General features: G+C 38.6%; 2 protein-coding genes across 4 annotated transcripts in view; one reads left to right on the plus strand and one right to left on the minus strand.

Moving 5' to 3' along the window:
- The window catches only part of ints6l (integrator complex subunit 6 like), a 32728-nt gene extending 22132 nt beyond the window's left edge, over window positions 1-10596 (minus strand). For 2 of the 3 annotated variants that reach the window (XM_061927575.1, XM_061927576.1), the window contains exons 1-3: window positions 6940-7217; window positions 6740-6817; window positions 1890-2039 (exon numbers count right to left, since the gene is read on the minus strand). In XM_061927575.1, the coding sequence (XP_061783559.1) occupies window positions 1890-2039; window positions 6740-6817; window positions 6940-7050 (339 nt within the window). In that variant the 5' untranslated portion in view covers window positions 7051-7217. Of the gene's footprint in view, window positions 1-1889; window positions 2040-6739; window positions 6818-6939; window positions 7218-10470 lie in introns of those variants that run through there. The other variant, XM_061927577.1, reaches the window with a different exon arrangement.
- Window positions 9848-19375, plus strand: mospd1 (motile sperm domain containing 1). Its single transcript, XM_061927581.1, has 6 exons — window positions 9848-10009; window positions 14081-14360; window positions 14434-14509; window positions 18023-18255; window positions 18601-18762; window positions 18868-19375. The coding sequence occupies exons 2-6, from the start codon at window positions 14207-14209 to the stop codon at window positions 18897-18899; spliced, it is 657 nt and encodes a 218-aa protein (XP_061783565.1). The 5' UTR covers window positions 9848-10009; window positions 14081-14206; the 3' UTR covers window positions 18900-19375.
- The last annotated feature ends 109 nt before the right edge of the window (window positions 19376-19484 follow it).

Below are 19484 nucleotides of genomic sequence, written 5' to 3' on the forward strand. Positions count from 1 at the left end.
CATTGCTATTCATATATTCAATTTATTTTACTTTTATGGCTGAATGTAGTGAAGTGAATTATATTTATATAGTACTTTTCTCGAGAGACTCAAAGACTTAAGCTACAATGGCACTGGGAGCAGGTGGGTAAAGTGTCTTGCCCAAGGATACAATGGCAGAGACTAGGATGGCGGAAGCAGGATCAAACTTTGAACCCTCAAGTTACTGGCACGGCCGCTCTACTACCCGAGCTACGCCGCCCTGTAAAATGTAATATGTCTTGAGTTTTTAGAAAAATGCTTCTAAATAACTGGTTAGCGCCTTGCATGGCAGCTCCCTCCATCAGTGTGTGAATGTGTGTGTGAATGGGTAAATGTGGAAGTAGTGTCAAAGCGCTTTGAGTACCTTGAAGGTAGAAAAGCGCTATACAAGTACAACCCATTTATCATTTATCATTTAATTATTATTATTATCATTATTATTATTATTATTATGAAAACATAACATTTTTCTTTTGTCAGAATAGCTCATAAAGTGATTAAAAAACCTGCACTAGAAACAAATGCATACTAAAATTAGGGGAGTCCCAATCCAATATAAGCAAAAAAAACAAGTATCAGATGATATCGGCTTACAATTAAAATCTCAGATATAAGCTCCAATACAAGCAGTGTTTACTTGTGCAAAGCTAACAATAACATCTAAATGTCTTCTAAAAAGCACACAAGTTGTATTTTTGTGAAATTGTTTACACAAGGTAAACATGGTAGGCTATATAGGCTACAGGAGCTGGCAGCTTTGATTGATTGATTGAAACTTTTATTAGTAGATTGCACAGTACAGTACATATTCCGTACAATTGACCACTAAATGGTAACACCCGAATAAGTTTTTCAACTTGTTTAAGTCGGGGTCCACGTTAATCAATTCATGGTAAGCTACACAACAGTTGAGCACACAAACTAGACTTACATAATAAGAAGTCGTAATTGACATTGGCATTTGCCAATATAAAAAAGTATAAAATAATAATAATAGTCACATATTACTTACACATCCAAAGTTTCAAAGACAGAAATTTTTTAGAAAGTATTGAGTAATAAATGTGTCTGCATCATTCAACTTCCTACATCATACCTTGAATTTAATGAAATTTTGTGACCAATAGGAGTTGTCAAAACAAACTAATGCTCCTTCAAAAGCATAACTGTGTTATTAAGTTTGTGTCTTTATACCTAACATTGTTCTCTGATTAATTTTACTTGATCAAACCTTTTCTAACATTCCACACAAAAAAATAATACAAGTATGGTCTATGATTCCTGCTGATATGGTATCAAATTAATATCGGTATCAGCAAACACTCAAGGCTTCAATATCGGTATCGTATATGAAATGAAAAAGGCGTACAGGACACCATCCATCCATTTTCTACCGCTTATTCCCTTCGGGGTTGCGGGCGAACAGGACACCTTTAACATAAATCATTGGTACTTTAAAAAAAAATATATATTTATATAAGATGTAGATGAACAAACATTTTTGATACAAAATGTGAGTTAGGGATACCACCATTTTGTTAATGCTCTGGCAAAACAAGCTTATTCCCTTTGATTAGGTTGAAATTGCTATGAAAATAAATTTAATAAAAAATAAGTATCTCTGTGCCATTTTTATTTAGTTAAAGTATCTCTCAAAAGAAAAAAAGGTTGGAAACCCCTGATCTAAATGGACAGTTTATAAGAAATTAACAAAAAAAAGCCAATTTTATAATGAAATTTTTTAAAATAAAATTACATTAAATAAACTTGATTAGGCTGTTCTAGCTATATACTTATCCTTAAAGCTTCTGCAAAAGTACCGGTAACTAAAACACTGCAGAAAATAACACTGGCACCACCTACTGTACCTGTCCGTAATTGTCTATGCCTGAGACAAGGCGGTTGAGGTTAAGCAGGTCGAACGCTGTGCGGAGAGCGTGGCCTAATGTGGTCAGCCCGGACGCTTGCAGGTTCTTCAGCTCACACATGAAGGTGGCGTGATTCTCCTTCCAGCCTGCCTGAAAGAAACACAGCAAATAAATCACTATAATGTTATCTGAAGTGCTAGAAAACAGTGAACACAGCGTTCAACGCAGAAGAAATAATATAAGACATGTTGTATCTTTACAAATCAGGTCTGCAAAAGAAGACAGCTGATCCACACCGAAGAGCCTCATTTTCTATGGGAGCGTCCAAAAATACAACTCCCACTGCTGCCTCTTCTCTGTGAAGAGTCCCACTGGAGAGGATGTGGGTGTGGAACTGCTCTTAGACTTTCCTCCAGTAAGGTCAAGTACTTCAGTGCTGCAGCTTCATGCTTAATCTAAGGATGACCTGCAAGCTTACTCAACTGCTTCCCATGTCAGAAAGGGAGAGGCAGTAGAGATCTAATGTTTTTACAGAAAATTGTCACAAGGTAGTATTTTGTATCTAAGTTCCAAAACCAGGATCTGGGTGGAACCTCGTTGCTGCTGCATGCTTGATATTAGCTCATTCAAGCCACAGCGCAGTAGAGAACTAACACAGACGTTTACGCTTTGTACTCGTAAACATACAGTAATAGTGCCGAGATTGCACTCAATAATTCAGATTACAGAAAATGTTCATTTTATCCCACCCACCAGCCGCTCTCTCCTTCTCTATCAACAATTTATTGCCTGTGTAACTGCATAATCAGAGCAGTAAAACCTTGTCCTTCCATCATAATCCTTCATGCACACACATACAGCATAAGCAAGCAAAGAGAGGAAGAAAAACAAATGTTGCATCTTGGATTTAAAAATGTGAGAGCAGACTGCACTATTAATGAATGTAATCAGTGTACTGTATAGAAAGCACAGCATAACATAGGCTTACTAAAACCTGCAATTCTGATGATAAAATGAGATTAAATGCTAAAAATAAATTAAGTGAAATGCATTTAATTTTCACCTCTTTTACTGTAACTATAAAGACAGGCATCCTGAAACAGTTGTACAAAAGAGTGTTTGGGTATGCATAAATTACACATAAAAAAAGTATGTCAGTGATATAATTGAATAGTACTAAAAAATTAAGTGTACTAGATAGAGTGTGTGGCACTTTTTTTTAGCCAGTGTGCATATGTCAAGCACAGGTCCAGAAACCTTTACTATCAAGAGGGGGTTTTTTGCTCGCTTTTCTACAAAACAAAAATAGTCTGAAACCACAAAATGTAACAGCCTATAAACTTTTTTTAATTTTACCTGTTACAAAAACAGAATACAACAAAGAAAAGTGCATGAATGTCTACTTTTAAATAGGACTGTAGCAATGGATTATTTTAATAATCGAGTAGAGTAGATTTTCCGAATAATCGAGTCATCAAATAACAAAACTCTTTACACTAAAGCCTCAATGTGTATTTTAGGGAAAATAGCAAATAGTTGAAATAATTAAAAAAAAAAAGTTTGCTATAATCCCATCCATCCATTTTCTACCGCTTATTGCCTTTGGGGTCGCGGGGGGGTTTGCTATAACATTCATTCTTTTTTCCAATAAATGCACTTTATCAACATTTTAATTACACTCTTAACATGTGTGCAGTAGGGTTGCGCGATATAGACGATATGCGATAGAGCTTTTAATACTATCGTTACATTGTGACAATGCATGTTGATGACACACTCTAGCTGTGTCCTGCAAATTTGACATCGACAAGAAAACAAAGGCACCCTCAACACACTAAGCATTATCACAAGCTACTAATGTCCTGCCACAGTTCAAAGCCACACTCCTAAGTCTATGGTGGCAAATAAACTAAGTGTCTTACGAGTATCATTATCACTGGAGGACGAGAAGAACACTACCACTACTAACCACAAGCATGAGCTCTTGAATGCAAACAAAGTTGGGCAGATCAATACCATTATCGACCATGAAAATACTAATTATAGTATCAGTATATGGTTGATACTACTGTGGTTAGATTAATATTTTTTTATTGTTGTTGTTTTTGTTATTGTTTACAAATTTAGGAAATTAGTCCCTGGACACAGAACTTTAAGGGCAAAAAACAAAGCATGTAAATCAAAGTAAATGCTGCAGTAGGAAATAATTAAAATATTAAATTAATAGCAAATAAGTAATCATTCAAATAACTTGAAAATTTGTATGAACATTGGTATGACTGATACTGCCCTTGTAACTACTTGGTATTGGATCAATACCCAAATTTGTAGTATCATCCAAAACTAATGTAAAGTATCCAAACAACAGAAGAATAAAAGCTTATTACATTTTAACATGTGTAGATAGAACCACATTACAACAGAAAGTAACCAACTATTAACAGTAAATTTAAGTAAAATACAGGAATTTAGAAGAATTTAATAATAATAATAATAGGTTTAACAAAATAATACAACCAAAAATGATGCAATATGTTATTGAAAAACTCTGCTGTTTGTCGCCACAAATATCACAGCACCCACACACCACCGCTCTCATGTGCTCTCTATTGCAGCGGTCGTGTGGAAACTATAGTTGCATAATTTGAGTTCTGGATTTTATCAATTGTTATTAGTAGCACTCATTAAACAATTAATCGAAGCAACAGAATATATATCGAAGCTGTTTTTTCTAATCTAATCATTTGATTATTGGTTGCAGCACTTTTTTCATAGATATTACTACCTTTTCAGGAAATGCTAGGCGCTTGTTTTAAAAATGTCTTTCAACATTACATCTTTTAGTATTTGCTAATTTCTCTCCACATATCAAACACACAGCATTGTTGGCAGGGAAGGCCAAGGAATTCACCTCTCTAGTTTCTTGTTTATACACATAGCGACTCCTGTTCTCTTTTCCTTGCCTTCCTCACACTCATAATCACAAGTCAGGACTCAGCCTCACATAAAGTCAGAAATTATAGAACTGCGTGTTTAAAAAAAGCCACAACAAGGAGGCTGAAGAGCTATGTGTTGCCCATATACTGGCATAGTCTTAGACTATATGCCAAAAAGGAGGGAATGTTCAAATTTAGCAATGGAGCACATAAATGAATAACAGGATACAGACATAATGATAATATTATGGTATAAATTTAACAGGTTCATATATGTCAGCATATGACAAACACAAATATAGGTTGTAAAATTAGAAAACAGATAAGAGGGCATCTAAGGAATACAGTACTATTGGAGTATTATGAAAAATCCACCACATCAAAGAAATAAAAATGCTTTGCTGTAAAAAAAAAATGTGACAGTGTATTTCATTACACCCTCCGAAAATGTCCTACTGAGGACTATTCAAGGACCCTATGCCACCTTATAGAAAAGGAGTGGCTGATTGATCATGTATGAAAAGTCATTACCATGGACACCCTCTCATTATCATCTAATATTTTAGTGCTGATTGTATAGTATAGTAAACAATGACAATACTGGAAGGACGGTCAAAGCATTACAGCCGCTTTAAGACCTCAACTTGCCTCATTTCACTTTCAATGGTGCCAAAGAAAACTGAGAAAACCCCAAGACATTGAACACATCAGTTGCAACGAGACACTAATGCGCAGACTGTGTGGCCTATCCAGATTAAGGCACATCATCTCAATGTGACACAGTAAATGTTTTCATGAAGACATGTTGTATTCATTGAAGTCATAAGGAAGTGGCCGTGTAGCAGCAAGATGAATCTTTTGTGAAGGTGCAGTGAAGTACACTGTATAGAACAACCCAGCTTTCAAGTATGACAAGTAAACGTGACTACATAATAGAATAGTTATGGCTTGGACAAGAACCACTTCATAGGCACTTGGTGGAATTATTTACTTTCAACCTGTATATCAATATGTTACAAATACAGAATAATGGGGCACAGTACTCCAGTATAATGTGATCGAAGTAGTTTGTTTTGGGATAAATGTTTTGCTATTTTCTTCATTTTAATGTGTATTAAGGTCAGTCTCCCTTTGAGTTGGTGCTATACAAATAGGATGGGTATTAATCACCTGGCATGAAAATGACCAGAGTCAGGTGGCAGGTTACAAAACAAGTCAACAAGATAGCAAAGGGGCTCTGGAATTATTGTAGGGTGTCACTCACAGGTTGCATCAACATGTAATATTGCTTTATTTATTATAGCACTATATTTATTCAAATTCTGATCCAAGTGTAGATGAATAGGGAGACAGCCAGACATTCATTTGACTGTCAACAAAGATGAGTCCCTAAAAAGATATATAACATGTGTGGGCGTCTGAGAGAGATACAGTTTGGGAGGGGGTGGGTGTGATTATGTGCTGAAACACAGTCCTCGCAGTATGGGCAATAAAAAAATAAATCATCATATATTGTTCCACCGCACACACACATCTCGAGAAGGAGGTTTATCAACTTTCACCTCATGTTGGGCCAATGGTAACACACGAATAGGACAAGGGGCGGGGCTAATGATGACGGGCAGGCTATGCGGCCAATACGCAGAGTGAACTGCGAGGAAAATATGACGTCACGGGGGCTAATATATTTCTACGCCTCCATCTCAACGCCCCAGACTTTTCTCTACACAAAAGCAAAATGTCCGCTGGATGTGAGGAGGCAGTGCTGCTCTGCTTCTGCGGATAGCTCCGACAAATAAATTGCCGCTTTTTTGCTATCAGGAAGCCACCGACAGCCGGCAACAATAAAATTCCACTTACAGAAAAAACCCAGTTGGCCTGGAAAATGTAACAATTGTATCAGTTGCTAATTACCTTCACTCCGTATGGTGGCTCATCGAATGTAACTAGCATGTACCTGTCGCCTCTACTAGCCGGGTCTCGGGCACGCAGCTGTCAAAAAAAGGAAAACCAAAACAACATATATTAATTTCGACCGATTTCGCCGAAGGAACCCTAGGAGCACCAAAGGTGAACACTTTCTAGAAAAAAGTCCGGGTAAAAGCATTCGTTACCTTCATAAAGACCTCAACCGCGCCTTTAGCAATGTCCAGATACGTCGTACCCAAATAAGTGCGCTGATTCATAGAGGCGGACGTGTCTAACAGAAAAACTAAAATAGGCATTTTAAATGTAAAGCCACTCTTGTATGCTTGTCTAAATTAACTGTTAGCCACATATGACCTACAGTACGGCCAAGCAGTTCACACATGTGTGTATATATTTGTTATAATAAGCCCCCCCTCCAGAAGAGGGCCGTTGCCTCTGCCCTCCCTCTATCCGCCTTTCCAGTGCTCTGTCTCAGCTCGCGCTCTTCAACTTCTGCTCCCGAACGAAAGGAACGCCCCTTCCCTCCTCTGCAACGCCATTGGCTCGGCGGGGCGGGCAATGGACACGCCTCTTTCGCGTAGAATCTATATAAACGAGCAGCAACGAGGTCGGCGTCATGGTTCGTGTGTAAACATGAGGCATAGCCAAGTCTGCGAGTTTTGATATCGAGCTAATACCGGGTATACACAGGGCCGATACCGATAGATTTTCCTTGAAATTGCATTAGGAAATAATTAATAAATGGTATTAATATCAAAAAAGTAATCATTCAATGATCTTGAATTTAAAGAATACGTATGAACATTGGCATGACCGATACTGCCCCTGTAACTAATTGGTATCGATCGGATTACATACAATTATTTGAAAAAAGATGAAAAACTAAAATAGGCATTTTAAATGTAACAAACAAACAAATGTAGCAAAAAAGCGGCAATTTATTTGTCGGAGCTATCTGCAGAAGCAGAGCAGCACTGGGTTGCAGGTTCGATCCCCGCTTCCGCATCATAATCACTACTGTTGTGTCCTTGGGCAAGACACTTTACCCACCTGCTCCCAGTGCCACCCACACTGGTTTAAATGTAACTTAGATATTGGGTTTCACTTTGTAAAGCGCTTTGAGTCACTAGAGAAAAGCGCTATATAAATATAATTCACTTCACTGCCTCCACATCGAGAGGAGCCAGATGAGGTGGTTCGGACATCTGGTCAGGATGCCACCCGAACGCCTCCCTAGGGAGGTGTTTAGAGCACGTCCGACCGGTAGGAGGCCACGGGGAAGACCCAGGACACGTTGGGAAGACTATGTCTCCCGGCTGGCCTGGGAACGCCTCGGGATCCCCCGGGAAGAGCTGGACGAAGTGGCTGGGGAGAGGGAAGTCTGGGATTCCCTGCTTAGGCTGCTGCCCCCGCGACCCGACCTCGGATAAGCGGGAGAAGATGGATGGATATTTGAAAAAAAAAAAAAGGAAAACCATTATCGGCTACCAATAAAATCATTCAAAGCCCTCTTGTACAGTATCCCTAAGTTTGTTAAGACTATAGCATAAAATGACTTACATTAGCAATAAAATCATCCAAAGCCCTCTTGTACAGTATCCCTAAGTTTGTTAAGACTATAGCATAAAATGACTTACATTAGGCATTTCAAGCTTGTCATTAGGCTGTACAAAAAATATTTTGATTTTACAGTAACCAAACTGGAGAATGTTACCATAAAATGTGCAGTGTTTTTTTTTACAGCATATAAAAAAATTAATAAATGGAATTAAATTAAATGGAATGGTAAAATTCCTGCAACGGCGCGGTTGTTTTTATAGTGTAGTGTATATGGAAAAACGGTACTTCCTCCCACTTCCAAAGAAAAAAAAATGGGCCCTAGTGTATGAATGTGAGTGTGAATGTTGTCTATCTGTGTTGGCCCAGCGATGAGATGGCGACTTGTCCAGGGTGTACCATGAATTGATTAACGTGGACCCCGACTTAAACAAGTTGAAAAACGTATTCGGGTGTTACCATTTAGTGGTCAATTTTACAGAATATGTACTGTACTGTCCAATCTACTAATAAAAGTTTCAATCAAGCAATCAAAAAAATTGTAGCTGAGATAGGCTCCAGCACCCCGCGCGACCCCGAATGGGATAGAAAATGGATGAATGGAGGGTACCAAAGTTGATTACTGTAAAAAACTCAGATGCCAGAATTTTTCTGTAAAATCTACTGTCATTTTTACAGTGTGCAATTTGATGCATAACTTGCTTTGAAATCATAAGCCAAGCAGATATTAAAGTATTTATCTTTATTTTAACAAAAACATTGTATTTTAAATATATGATTGTATAATATCTAGTTTCATTATTACATACAGTAATATTACAGTTAAAACATATGCAATTGCATGCAGAATGTTTTTTTTTTTAAATGTCACAATGTGAAGAACAAATACATTTAGTAAGAAAAGATTAAGTACTTCACAACACATATTATTTCCAGGTTTTAGCGAGCCACATAATATGATGTGGCGGGCCAAATCTGGCCCGTGGGCCTTTAGTTTGACATTTGTGCCTATTAGAACTGAGTATTAGAACACAACAAATACACATACGTATCAGAAATATTGACGTAATCACACAAGTATCAAACCTCTGCTGATACGCCCGTGGTATCGTCGATCGGTATTAGAATCTGCCCCCAAGTTAGAACATCCGGTTGCCAAGTAGTTTGTTTCCTATACGATATTGTTGTCACACAATTTGATGTACATATGCTATAGCTAAGCTTCACAGTATTTGTCCATGACATACCTTGTGTTTTTCTTCAAAGACAATATTATAATAAAATAAAACTATGTTTAATTTGATAAAAACCGACAACTTATCAATAATAATAACAATACATTTTAAATACACGTATGTTTGTATGCTAGTTTAGCATAGCATTTGCTTAAACTCGTCATGTTACATAAAACAAAAAAAACAACTACAAATAAAACTATTGACTCAAGCATCTTGTACATCATATTTGTTACCAATACCAGTTAGGAATGTGGTTGTAAACATGACCCTAGTGACATGATTGACCACGATTGATGTGAAGTCGTTGAGTTGACGTCGTGCACGTTCTGGATTTGACATCCCAGCATGCATTGCGAGGTCTGCAGTAGCCCCTTATTGACAAAAGAAAAAAACCCAGCAACAACAGGGTGGGTTCGGGACGGCAATTGCCTCCGCTGGTGTAATCGACTTTCAACGAAAGGTAAAATCTCGCTTTCGTGTCATCTTGTTGGGAGTAATTTAACGGCCAGGCATGACACAGCGCGGAGACACTTTACACAAGCTGTCGGATAGGATTTTGGTTAACGTAGCACGCTAGCGCGTTAGCTACAGTATTATAACAATGTAACATGCTTAAAATATAATGTCAGCGGATTTAAAGTAGTTGTCATTAACAAGCGATTGATATTGGGTGTGTGTAAGCACCGTCTTTGTAAAATAACCAGTTTAAAGTCATCAGCATACGGGCTTCTTGGCTATGTTGACTTGACTAGCATCCATGATTACTTTGCACTTTAGCTACCCAACAGCACATTATTGCATTAAATAGCCTAGAGTGTCACGTGACTTTGTTGGTTTCAACGTGAATCATGAAATGGTTTTGAGTGCTTCTGTGTGTTTGTGGGGAACAAAGTGTCGCAACAGCACATGTGAACACATTACCATGTGGAGGAGCGTTGTTTTCTTCGACTGTGCCACGAAACATGAGACATATGATTAGGTCCCACTTATTGAAACCTCTTCAGACACACGGACAACTGCACAGAAAGTTATGTTAGAGTCAAAACACACAGACGCAGTTTAAATAAAAAAAAGTTAAAAATGTTTAAATAACATCTGTCATACTTGCCAACCTTGAGACCTCCGAATTCGGGAGATTGGGGGGGGGGGGGTTAAGGGGGAGGAGTATATTTATAGCTACAATTCACTGAAATTAAAATATTTCTTATATTTATATATATATATCTATATATAGATATAGATATAGATATATATATATAGATATGTATATATTTGTAGTTCAGTAAACAGTAATGAAAATAAGTTGTTCTACTAACTGTACTGTACTTGCTGCTTACTTTAAAAAAAAAAACACTTACCTTTCCCCATTTGAGTAGCTTTTGTTCTGCCATTTGAGTACTGGCGAGCGATCTCTGAATCCGGGAACATATCCTTCACGGATTTGTTGAAAACATCCGCAAATGAGAACGGAATGTTGCTTGCAAGGTGGGCCATATTACTGCGTTGCCGCCGTCTTGTGCTTCGCTGACCGTTCATGAGTGACTATATCCATTCGGCCACCGTGTTATGGGTTATAGATAAACCTATGGATAACGGAGACATATATAATAGTCTCCTTTTCAGGTGAGAGGACGCTTAAGGCAGTGCCTTTAAGGCACGCCCCCTATATTGTTTATACGGCTGGAAATTTTGGATATTACAACTTGCCGTAGTTTTGAAGCAATGCATGATGGGAATCCGGATGTTCTGTGTCAGTGTATTAACGTGCCGGCTGGAATAAACACACGCTGAGAAATAGCTCCGTGCCTGCCTACTTTATGGGTTATAGATAAACCTATGGATAACGGAGACAAAAATACCGTATTTATCGGACTATAAGTCGCTCCGGAGTATACGTCGCACCGGCCGAAAATGCAAAATAAAGAAGGAAAAAAACATATATACGTCGCACTGGAGTATAAGTCGCATTTTTTGGGGAAATGTATTTGATAAAATCCAACACCAAGAATAGACATTTGAAAGGCAATTTAAAATAAATAAAGAATAGTGAACAACAGGCTGAATAAGTGTACGTTATATGACGCACAAATAACCAACTGAGAACGTGACTGGTATGTTAACGCAACACATCATTGCAAGAGTGATTCAAATAACTATAGCGTATAGAACATGCTAAACGTTTACCAAACAATCTGTCACTCCCGATCGCTAAATCCAATGAAATCTTTTTCCTCGGTGTCGCCTCTGGTATGCGCCCCGCTAGCGTCCTTACTTTCTGCTGCTCGATTGCTGTTCTCTGCAGCATATTTCACTACGTCCAGCTTGTAATCTGCAGTATATGATTTCCTTTTCGGTGCCATTTTAGTTCAGTCCTTCTCAGTTTTTATAAGTTACCGCGATTGTTGATGTGATCCATTTTAATAGCTCCGGCAGTAGCGTATAGCATATAGCAGTTAGCATATCATGGCCCACAATGCACTTCTTCCATGACCCGCCCCCACCGAATTCTTATTGGTCGGCGTGTGAGTGACGATTATTGACGTGTGTGTGACGATTGCGGACATTTTCTTCGTCGCTCACACGAATGAGATAAATAATATTATTTGATATTTTACAATAATGTGTTAATAATTTCACACATAAGTCGCTCCGGAGTATACGTCGCACCTACGGCCAAACTATGAAAAAAACGTCGACTTATAGTCCGAAAAATACGGTAACAGTCTCCTTTTCAGGTGAGAGACGACGCTAAAGGCAGTGCCTTTAAGGCACGCCCCCAATATAGTTGTCCGGCTAGAAATCGGGAGATTTTCGGGAGAATGGTTGTCCCGGGAGATTTTCAGGAGAGGCACCGAAATTCGGGAGTCTCCCGGAAAATTCGGGAGGGTTGGCAAGTATGACATTTGTATTTCCTTTTTATATAGAACCCATGTTGAAATTAAACACCTGGAACAGAAATTCACTGTTTTAATCCTAGAAAATTAATAAAGTACATTGCAGTTTTTTCTTACTTCAGGAATTTACACTTAATTTCACAAACATACATTTATGTAACCTAAACAGTTTGAAGGAATCTAATATTTAAAAAAAATAGATGAATTCAACATTTAAAACAAATATTTTATCAATGAAAAATAACACACTGTCCTTTACTCTTTCAGAGAGGGGTCAATGTAACCACTACCTGTTTCTAATACAACATTCAGGTAGATGGCAGGGTAGAAATATAATGGAACAATATATAGCACAATTAGGTAATGTGACTTGGTATTACCGTACGCAATTTTTAAAACTTTCATTTATATATTTTTTATTATTATTATTATTATTATTAGCATTGAGTACAATGGCTTTGTTGTCATGGGAATACGTTTATTGTGCAGTGCAACAAAATGAAAGAAAATAGTAAATTGAGATGATGAAAAATAAGATATACGGTAAATACAAGAGCAGGCCGCTTCCAACATATAGGAAATAATTGCATGTCAGGTGATGTAAGGTTCGGTTTTGGGACCAAAATTGTTTATTTTATATATTAATGATATATGTGAGGTATCAAAGTTATTGAAATTTGTACTATTTGCGGACGGCACCAACTTTTATAGTTCGGGACATGACTTTAAAGCGTTATCAAACATTATCCATCCATTTTCTACCGCTTATCCCCTTCAGGGTTGCGGGGGGCGCTGGAGCCTATCTCAGCTACAATCGGGCGGAAGGCGGGGTACACCCTGGACAAGTCGAACAGGAAATGATTAAACTTAAGAGATGGTTTGATGTCAATAAATTATCATTAAATGTAAAAAAAAAAAACAAAGTTCATGATTTTTTGTAAGAGGAAAAGGGAGGAAACGATCAAACTGTCAATAGATGGAATTTATATTGAAAGGGTTTCTGAACTTAGATTTTTAGGAGTAAAACTGGATGACGGTCTGACATGGAAATCTCATATTGCACATGTATGGAAAAAGATGTCTAAGAGTATTTTTATATTAAATAAGGTAAAATATGTGTGCTTTATATTTATTATTTTACTTTTTGCCTGGTTTTGTATTTGTTTTGTATCATCCCGTGAGGTGTATATTACTTGTTTTTTTTGTTGGTTTTTACTTCATGAAGTTTTTTTGTGTGTTTTTTTGTTTGTTTTCATTATATTTGGATGTAATTGTTGGTTTGTATGATATCCATTAAGTAAGACTACGTATTATGTTGAAGGGGGCAGGAAAATATACGATTTTTCTTCATCCTGCTCCTTCTCAGGCATTGGTGTGTAAATGTATAATTGAATAATTGAGGTATAATTGTCTATCGATCAAAGATGCACATCAATGAAGGAGATAAATAAAAATGAAAAAAAAAAAAAAGAAATGTGTAAGGCTGTTTCAAAAGGAATAATATTGTTGTCATGATTCCATTTCTACATTTATTGGCTGAGAGATTTTAAACTAAAGCATGTGCTGTCCATTTTGACAATATTTTAAAGTTCGAGTGGAGTAAATAGCAATGACAGGACAATCTTGTGTCTCCGCAGTACCATGCCATAGAAGCCACAAGTGCATTCTTCTAAAGGGAAGTTGACGCCATAGCTTGTGGCGCGCGGGAAGGTGGGGGGCTGGCAGACTGTGGACGGGGACGGAGGAGAGCTCAGCTGGGGCCAATGCAGCAGCAGCATCGACAGCCTGAGCTGGTGGAAGGAAACCTTCCCGTCTTCGTGTTCCCCACTGAGCTCGTCTTCTACGCCGATGAGCAGACGTCTCACAAACAGGTGCTCACCCTCTACAACCCCTATGAATTTGCCCTCAAGTTCAAAGGTCAGTAGACAAAACGGCACAGGCACCTGACTTATTCAACTCGATGAAGTTGTATTTCCTTCTGTCCCCCAAGTGCTGTGTACAGCGCCAAACAAGTACACTGTGGTGGACGCCATTGGAGCTGTCAAGCCGCAGTGTTGTGTGGACATGTGAGTGACAAAGTATAATATTCATGTACTTTCATGTATTTGTAGGCCACGGTCAAGTACAACTGCAGTTAAGGACCATGATAACTGATTCTAACCATTGAGGGGAACATTTAACAAAATATCAGTATAATGCAGAGCAGTTTGTACAGCAGTGCAAACTACTGCAGTTCAATCAATCAATGTTTATTTATAGCCCTAAATCACAAGTGTCTCAAAGGGCTGCACAAGCCACAACGACATCCTGGGTACAGAGCCCACATAAGGGCAAGGAAAAACTCACCCCAGTGGGATGTCGATGTGAATGACTATGAGAAACCTTGGAGAGGACCGCATATGTGGGTAACCCCCCCTTGAACCCACTTATGTCGACAACCAATCTGTGTTGGTGCATTGTGTTCTTATTGTTAGACATGGGACTATCAATCGGCCTCCGATCCGTATTGGACGATTTTAATGAAAAAATATGATAGCCATTGCAGAGTAATACTGATCTACTCTGGCTGACACTTTATTTATTTTTAGTCCCCTGGCTGACAAGTTAGCAGCTATTTATGTGTGTCCATACACAATTAAGTGAATTGTGAATTATATTTATATAGCGCTTTTGTCTAGTGACTCAAAGCGCTTTTACATAGTGAAACCCAATATCTAAGTTACATTTAAACCAGCGTGGGTGGCACTGGGAGCAGGTGGGTAAAGTGTCTTGCCCAAGGGCACAACGGCAGTGACTCGGATGGTGGAAGCGGGGATCGAACCTGGAACCCTTACGTTGCTGGTACTGCCTCTCTACCAACCGAGCTATACCGCCCCAATTAAACTACATTGCTTAATATCGCAAGTACTGGAGTCACTGGAGGACAAGGCTAACCATGTTAAACACCAAGAGCAAAGCTCACAGCTAAGCTAGCTTTAAACAACCCAAAAATACGTGCTTAGTAAAGTTTTAAGTGAAGATGGAAGCACGTTGCAGCAGGAAGTAAGGAGTTATTAACAGGTAGAATAATGAGAGTTGAGAGAGAGGATCATATGACAACTGGTGTGTCAGCATTGTCACAGTCAGTACACGACATGTAGGAAAGCAGTTTGATCCATAAATTGGTATCAGTATATGATTGATACTAAAGTGATTAGCTCGATATTTTCATTTCATCAAAATGTTTACACATTTAGAGAATAATTCCCTGGACACAGAAGGACTTCGAGGGCAAAACCAAGGAATTTAAAAGAGCAGTAAATTGTGTTTTTTGTTTTATTTATTGTGTACTATTGACTTTGTTTTGCTGAAATATTTGTATGTATTACAAGAAAATTAGGAGCTTGTGTATATATTGTTAGACTTTCAGTATCACTTACCATGAATATACAGGAACATTTACAGTTAATTAGGGGTGTAACGGTACGTGTATTTGAATTGAACTGTTTCGGTACGGGGGCTTCGGTTCGGTCCAGAGGTGTACAGAACAAGTTTCCACACGGACATATTAAGTAGCGTACTGCACGTTGTGTAAACAATGCACACTGAGGCACAACACACGGCATGCTAGCAGCTAACGGGCTACGATAGACTGACCATACGTCCTCTTTTCACCGGACATGTCCTCTTTTGCGGAGCTGTCCGGGCGGAGTTTCTTAAATGCCTCAAATGTCCGGCATTTTGAGTAAGGGTTGCGTGTATTGTCAATGTACGTTCAGGGTTAAGAAGGGGTTAAAAACAAAACAAATTGTGCGTGCAGCAGCATTCGTGAGGGAGGGGCAGAGACAGAGAGAGCGAGAGAGTTATGATAAACGCGCACGCGTCGCCAGGCTCTGCTTTTTATCCATAGATTTATCAGATTTAATTTTTTATTATCTATAGCAGGGGTGTCAAAAGTGTGCCCCGGAGGCCATTTGCGGCCCACAGCTAATGTTTTAAAGGCCCACGGCACATTCTAAAAATACTATTAAAATAAACAAAAACATAACAAAAGTGAAATAAAAAAGCTTAAAGGTTAAATGTAATTTAGAAAAAGTTGCAATGTTGACTAATAAAACAAAGCTGTTTTTTTTTCTTTCAAACTGTCATTGCTCAAAACATAATATTGAATCAAAATCAATGTTATTATGAATTATTGACCTATGCAAGGTTCTGATTACTTCACATCAAATATTCCACTAAGAAAAATATTTTTGGTGGAAGATTTTGCAAATTTGGTAAATAACTTACCCAAAAATGTATATTTTGTTGTTTTCTTACTGTACCAAAAATGAACCGAACCGTGACCTCTGAACCGAGGTACGTACCAAACTGAAATTTTTGTGTACCGTTACACCCCTACAGTTAATACATGTGATCTGTATTGGTATTGGTATTGGTTGGTGTCACACATGGATTATCGAAATTGGCAGCATAAAACCCTGATCGGAATTATTATTACTAAGGCCATGTCCACACAAACACGGATATTTAAAAAAAAAAACGCATATTCGAGGTTAAAACAATATCTACCCACATGAGTGTAGTTTCAAAACTGTCTATGTCTACACACAAACGCATATGCACCTTATTGGGTTTCACTATGTAAAGCGCTTTGAGTCACTAGAGAAGAGTAGTCCTGAGTTCAATCCCGGGCTCGGGATCTTTCTGTGTGGAGTTTGCATGTCCTCCCCGTCACTGCGTGGGTTCCCTCCGGGTTCTCCAGCTTCCTCCCACCTCCAAAAACATGCACCTGGGGATATGTTGATTGGCAACACTAAATTGGCCCTAGTGTGTGAATGTGAGTGTGAATGTTGTCTATCTGTGTTGGCCCTGTGATGAGGAGGTGACTTGTCCAGGGTGTACACTGCCTTCCGCCCGAATGCAGCTTAGATAGGCTCCAGCACCCCCATGACCCCAAAAGGGACAAGCGGTAGAAAATGGATGAATGGATGGGGCATGACAGTGCCACCCGCTTAAATCACACAGCTTTTGCCGATATGAAACATGAAACCTAAGCGGATAGTTTCTGTAAAAATGGGTGCGGTAATGGACATGTGTTGTAGTATTGGTAATGTCATTATCACTAAGCAGCATAAAACGACAACAGTGACATAACCACTGTCTAATTACACAGCATTAAAATGTGCACACAGTGACTTCCTGTTCAGGGCAAAGTAAGCTTCAAAATAAAAGCATGGCATTAACCTGGATTCTAGCAGAGCAACTGACATGTTTTTGTTAGCCACTGGAAGAAAGATCAGCACAGCAAAATTACATAAAAACTATGAAAAAATGCACAAATAGAAGAAAATAAATAATCCTTTATTGTTCATTGTAATTTGTCCAAAGTCAAAAGTGCAAGAAATGGCTAGTTTTGGTTATTTTGACATCAGTCAGCCAGTTTGAGGGGCATTGCCTTAAACAGGTTCACTGTTCAATTGTTTCACTATTACTTCTTGTAAAGATATGACAACCTATAGCATATGTATGTCTAGTTTAGAGTTTGACTTTTAGTCAAAGAAAAAGCAGTTTGGTTGGTTGTGTGTGTTGTGTTGCAGAGTAATCCGACACAGAGACGTGCGGTCGTGTCATTATGGCGTGTACGACAAGTTCCGCCTGCAGGTGTCGGAGCAGAGTCAGCGGAAAGCTCTGGGTCGTAAGGAGGTCACGGCCACGCTGCGTCCCTCAGCCTCGCAGGAGCTGAGCAGCCAACGCTCACACGATGATGAACGCAGGGTCAAAGAGCAGCTGGCAGACAGCGAGTTTTTTGAACAGACCGTTTTTCAAACAGGTAGGACCAAAAATGGCCACTAGATTGAGACAAATGCTCATTAAGCGCTACAAGAACATGTCTAAACTAAAGCAGCCTCATCTAGTATTAGACTAAAAGCTATTATGATTACCAAATAGTTTTTGCTGGGAATCTAAAATAGATTTTAATAGGAACATATGTCCTCATAAAAATAAAACCATTAATAGTGTTGTTGTAGTATGCAATGGTGTAGAATACTGAGAGCTGTTAGGAACACTGATCCACATGGTCAAATATCACACATTTATGTCTCAAATTTAATTTTTTAGTGCTTGATCATGTGGCCAAAATTTTGTAAAATTTGGGATATGCTTTGTCTTGCAGAGAGCCGTCCTGTAACAGGAGGACCAAGTCTGTTGACGGTGCTGCTGGGGCTGGTGTGTGTGGCTGCCCTCATGCTCCCAACCCTGGGGGAGCAAGAATCTACTGTGCCTGTCTACCTCCACTTAAGTGTTAACAAAAAACTTGTAGCTGCTTATGTTCTTGGTGCGTTAAAACCCCTCTTTTTTTTTTGTGTATTTGAAAGATTAGTAAGGACTGAAATGAGTTGCAATTGGGGAAAAATAATGCATCTATATTGTAATTTTGTAGGACTTCTTACGATGGTCATCCTCCGCACATGATGGACAAGAATATCAGACATGGTCACATACCACCGCTGCAAGGAGTTCAAAGCTCCCAATATGCCTTCACTCCTGAAACATGAGTATTTCATTTTCCCTAACCCAGGTTTGTTTGACACACTGATGCAAACAGTGGCTGCAGTGGACAAGTCCCAGAATGAGGACCTGTGAAGAAGTGTGATTCCTGTGATGGCCTCATGCTTCTTGTCTGCTATGAAACCGAATAGTACGCCAGAGTGAAGGAACATTCATGTATATAAAGCCATAGCAGTTTTCTTATAGTTTATGCGTGTTACCAACAAATTGATGTTTTGAATCATTGTAGTGTAGATTGAAGACTTAAAGGGCAGTTTTCTGCATGGATTGGTACCCATGTAATTGCATTTTCCCAACTGTGATGTAAAAAGGCCTTTTTTTTAAAGATATTTGTTGTACAATAATATTCATAACATGTAATAAAGTGTCAGTACATCAGTGTTTCCCATTCATTTATTTGCGCTGTCAGAAATAAATTTGGACAGCCACAAATAGATTTGGCTCCATTTGTTGGCCCTCACTCATTAACACATTTTACTGGGTCTGTCT

Source organism: Nerophis lumbriciformis, linkage group LG35 (genome assembly GCF_033978685.3).
Source record: "Nerophis lumbriciformis linkage group LG35, RoL_Nlum_v2.1, whole genome shotgun sequence".
Classification (NCBI taxonomy): Eukaryota; Metazoa; Chordata; class Actinopteri; order Syngnathiformes; family Syngnathidae; genus Nerophis; species Nerophis lumbriciformis.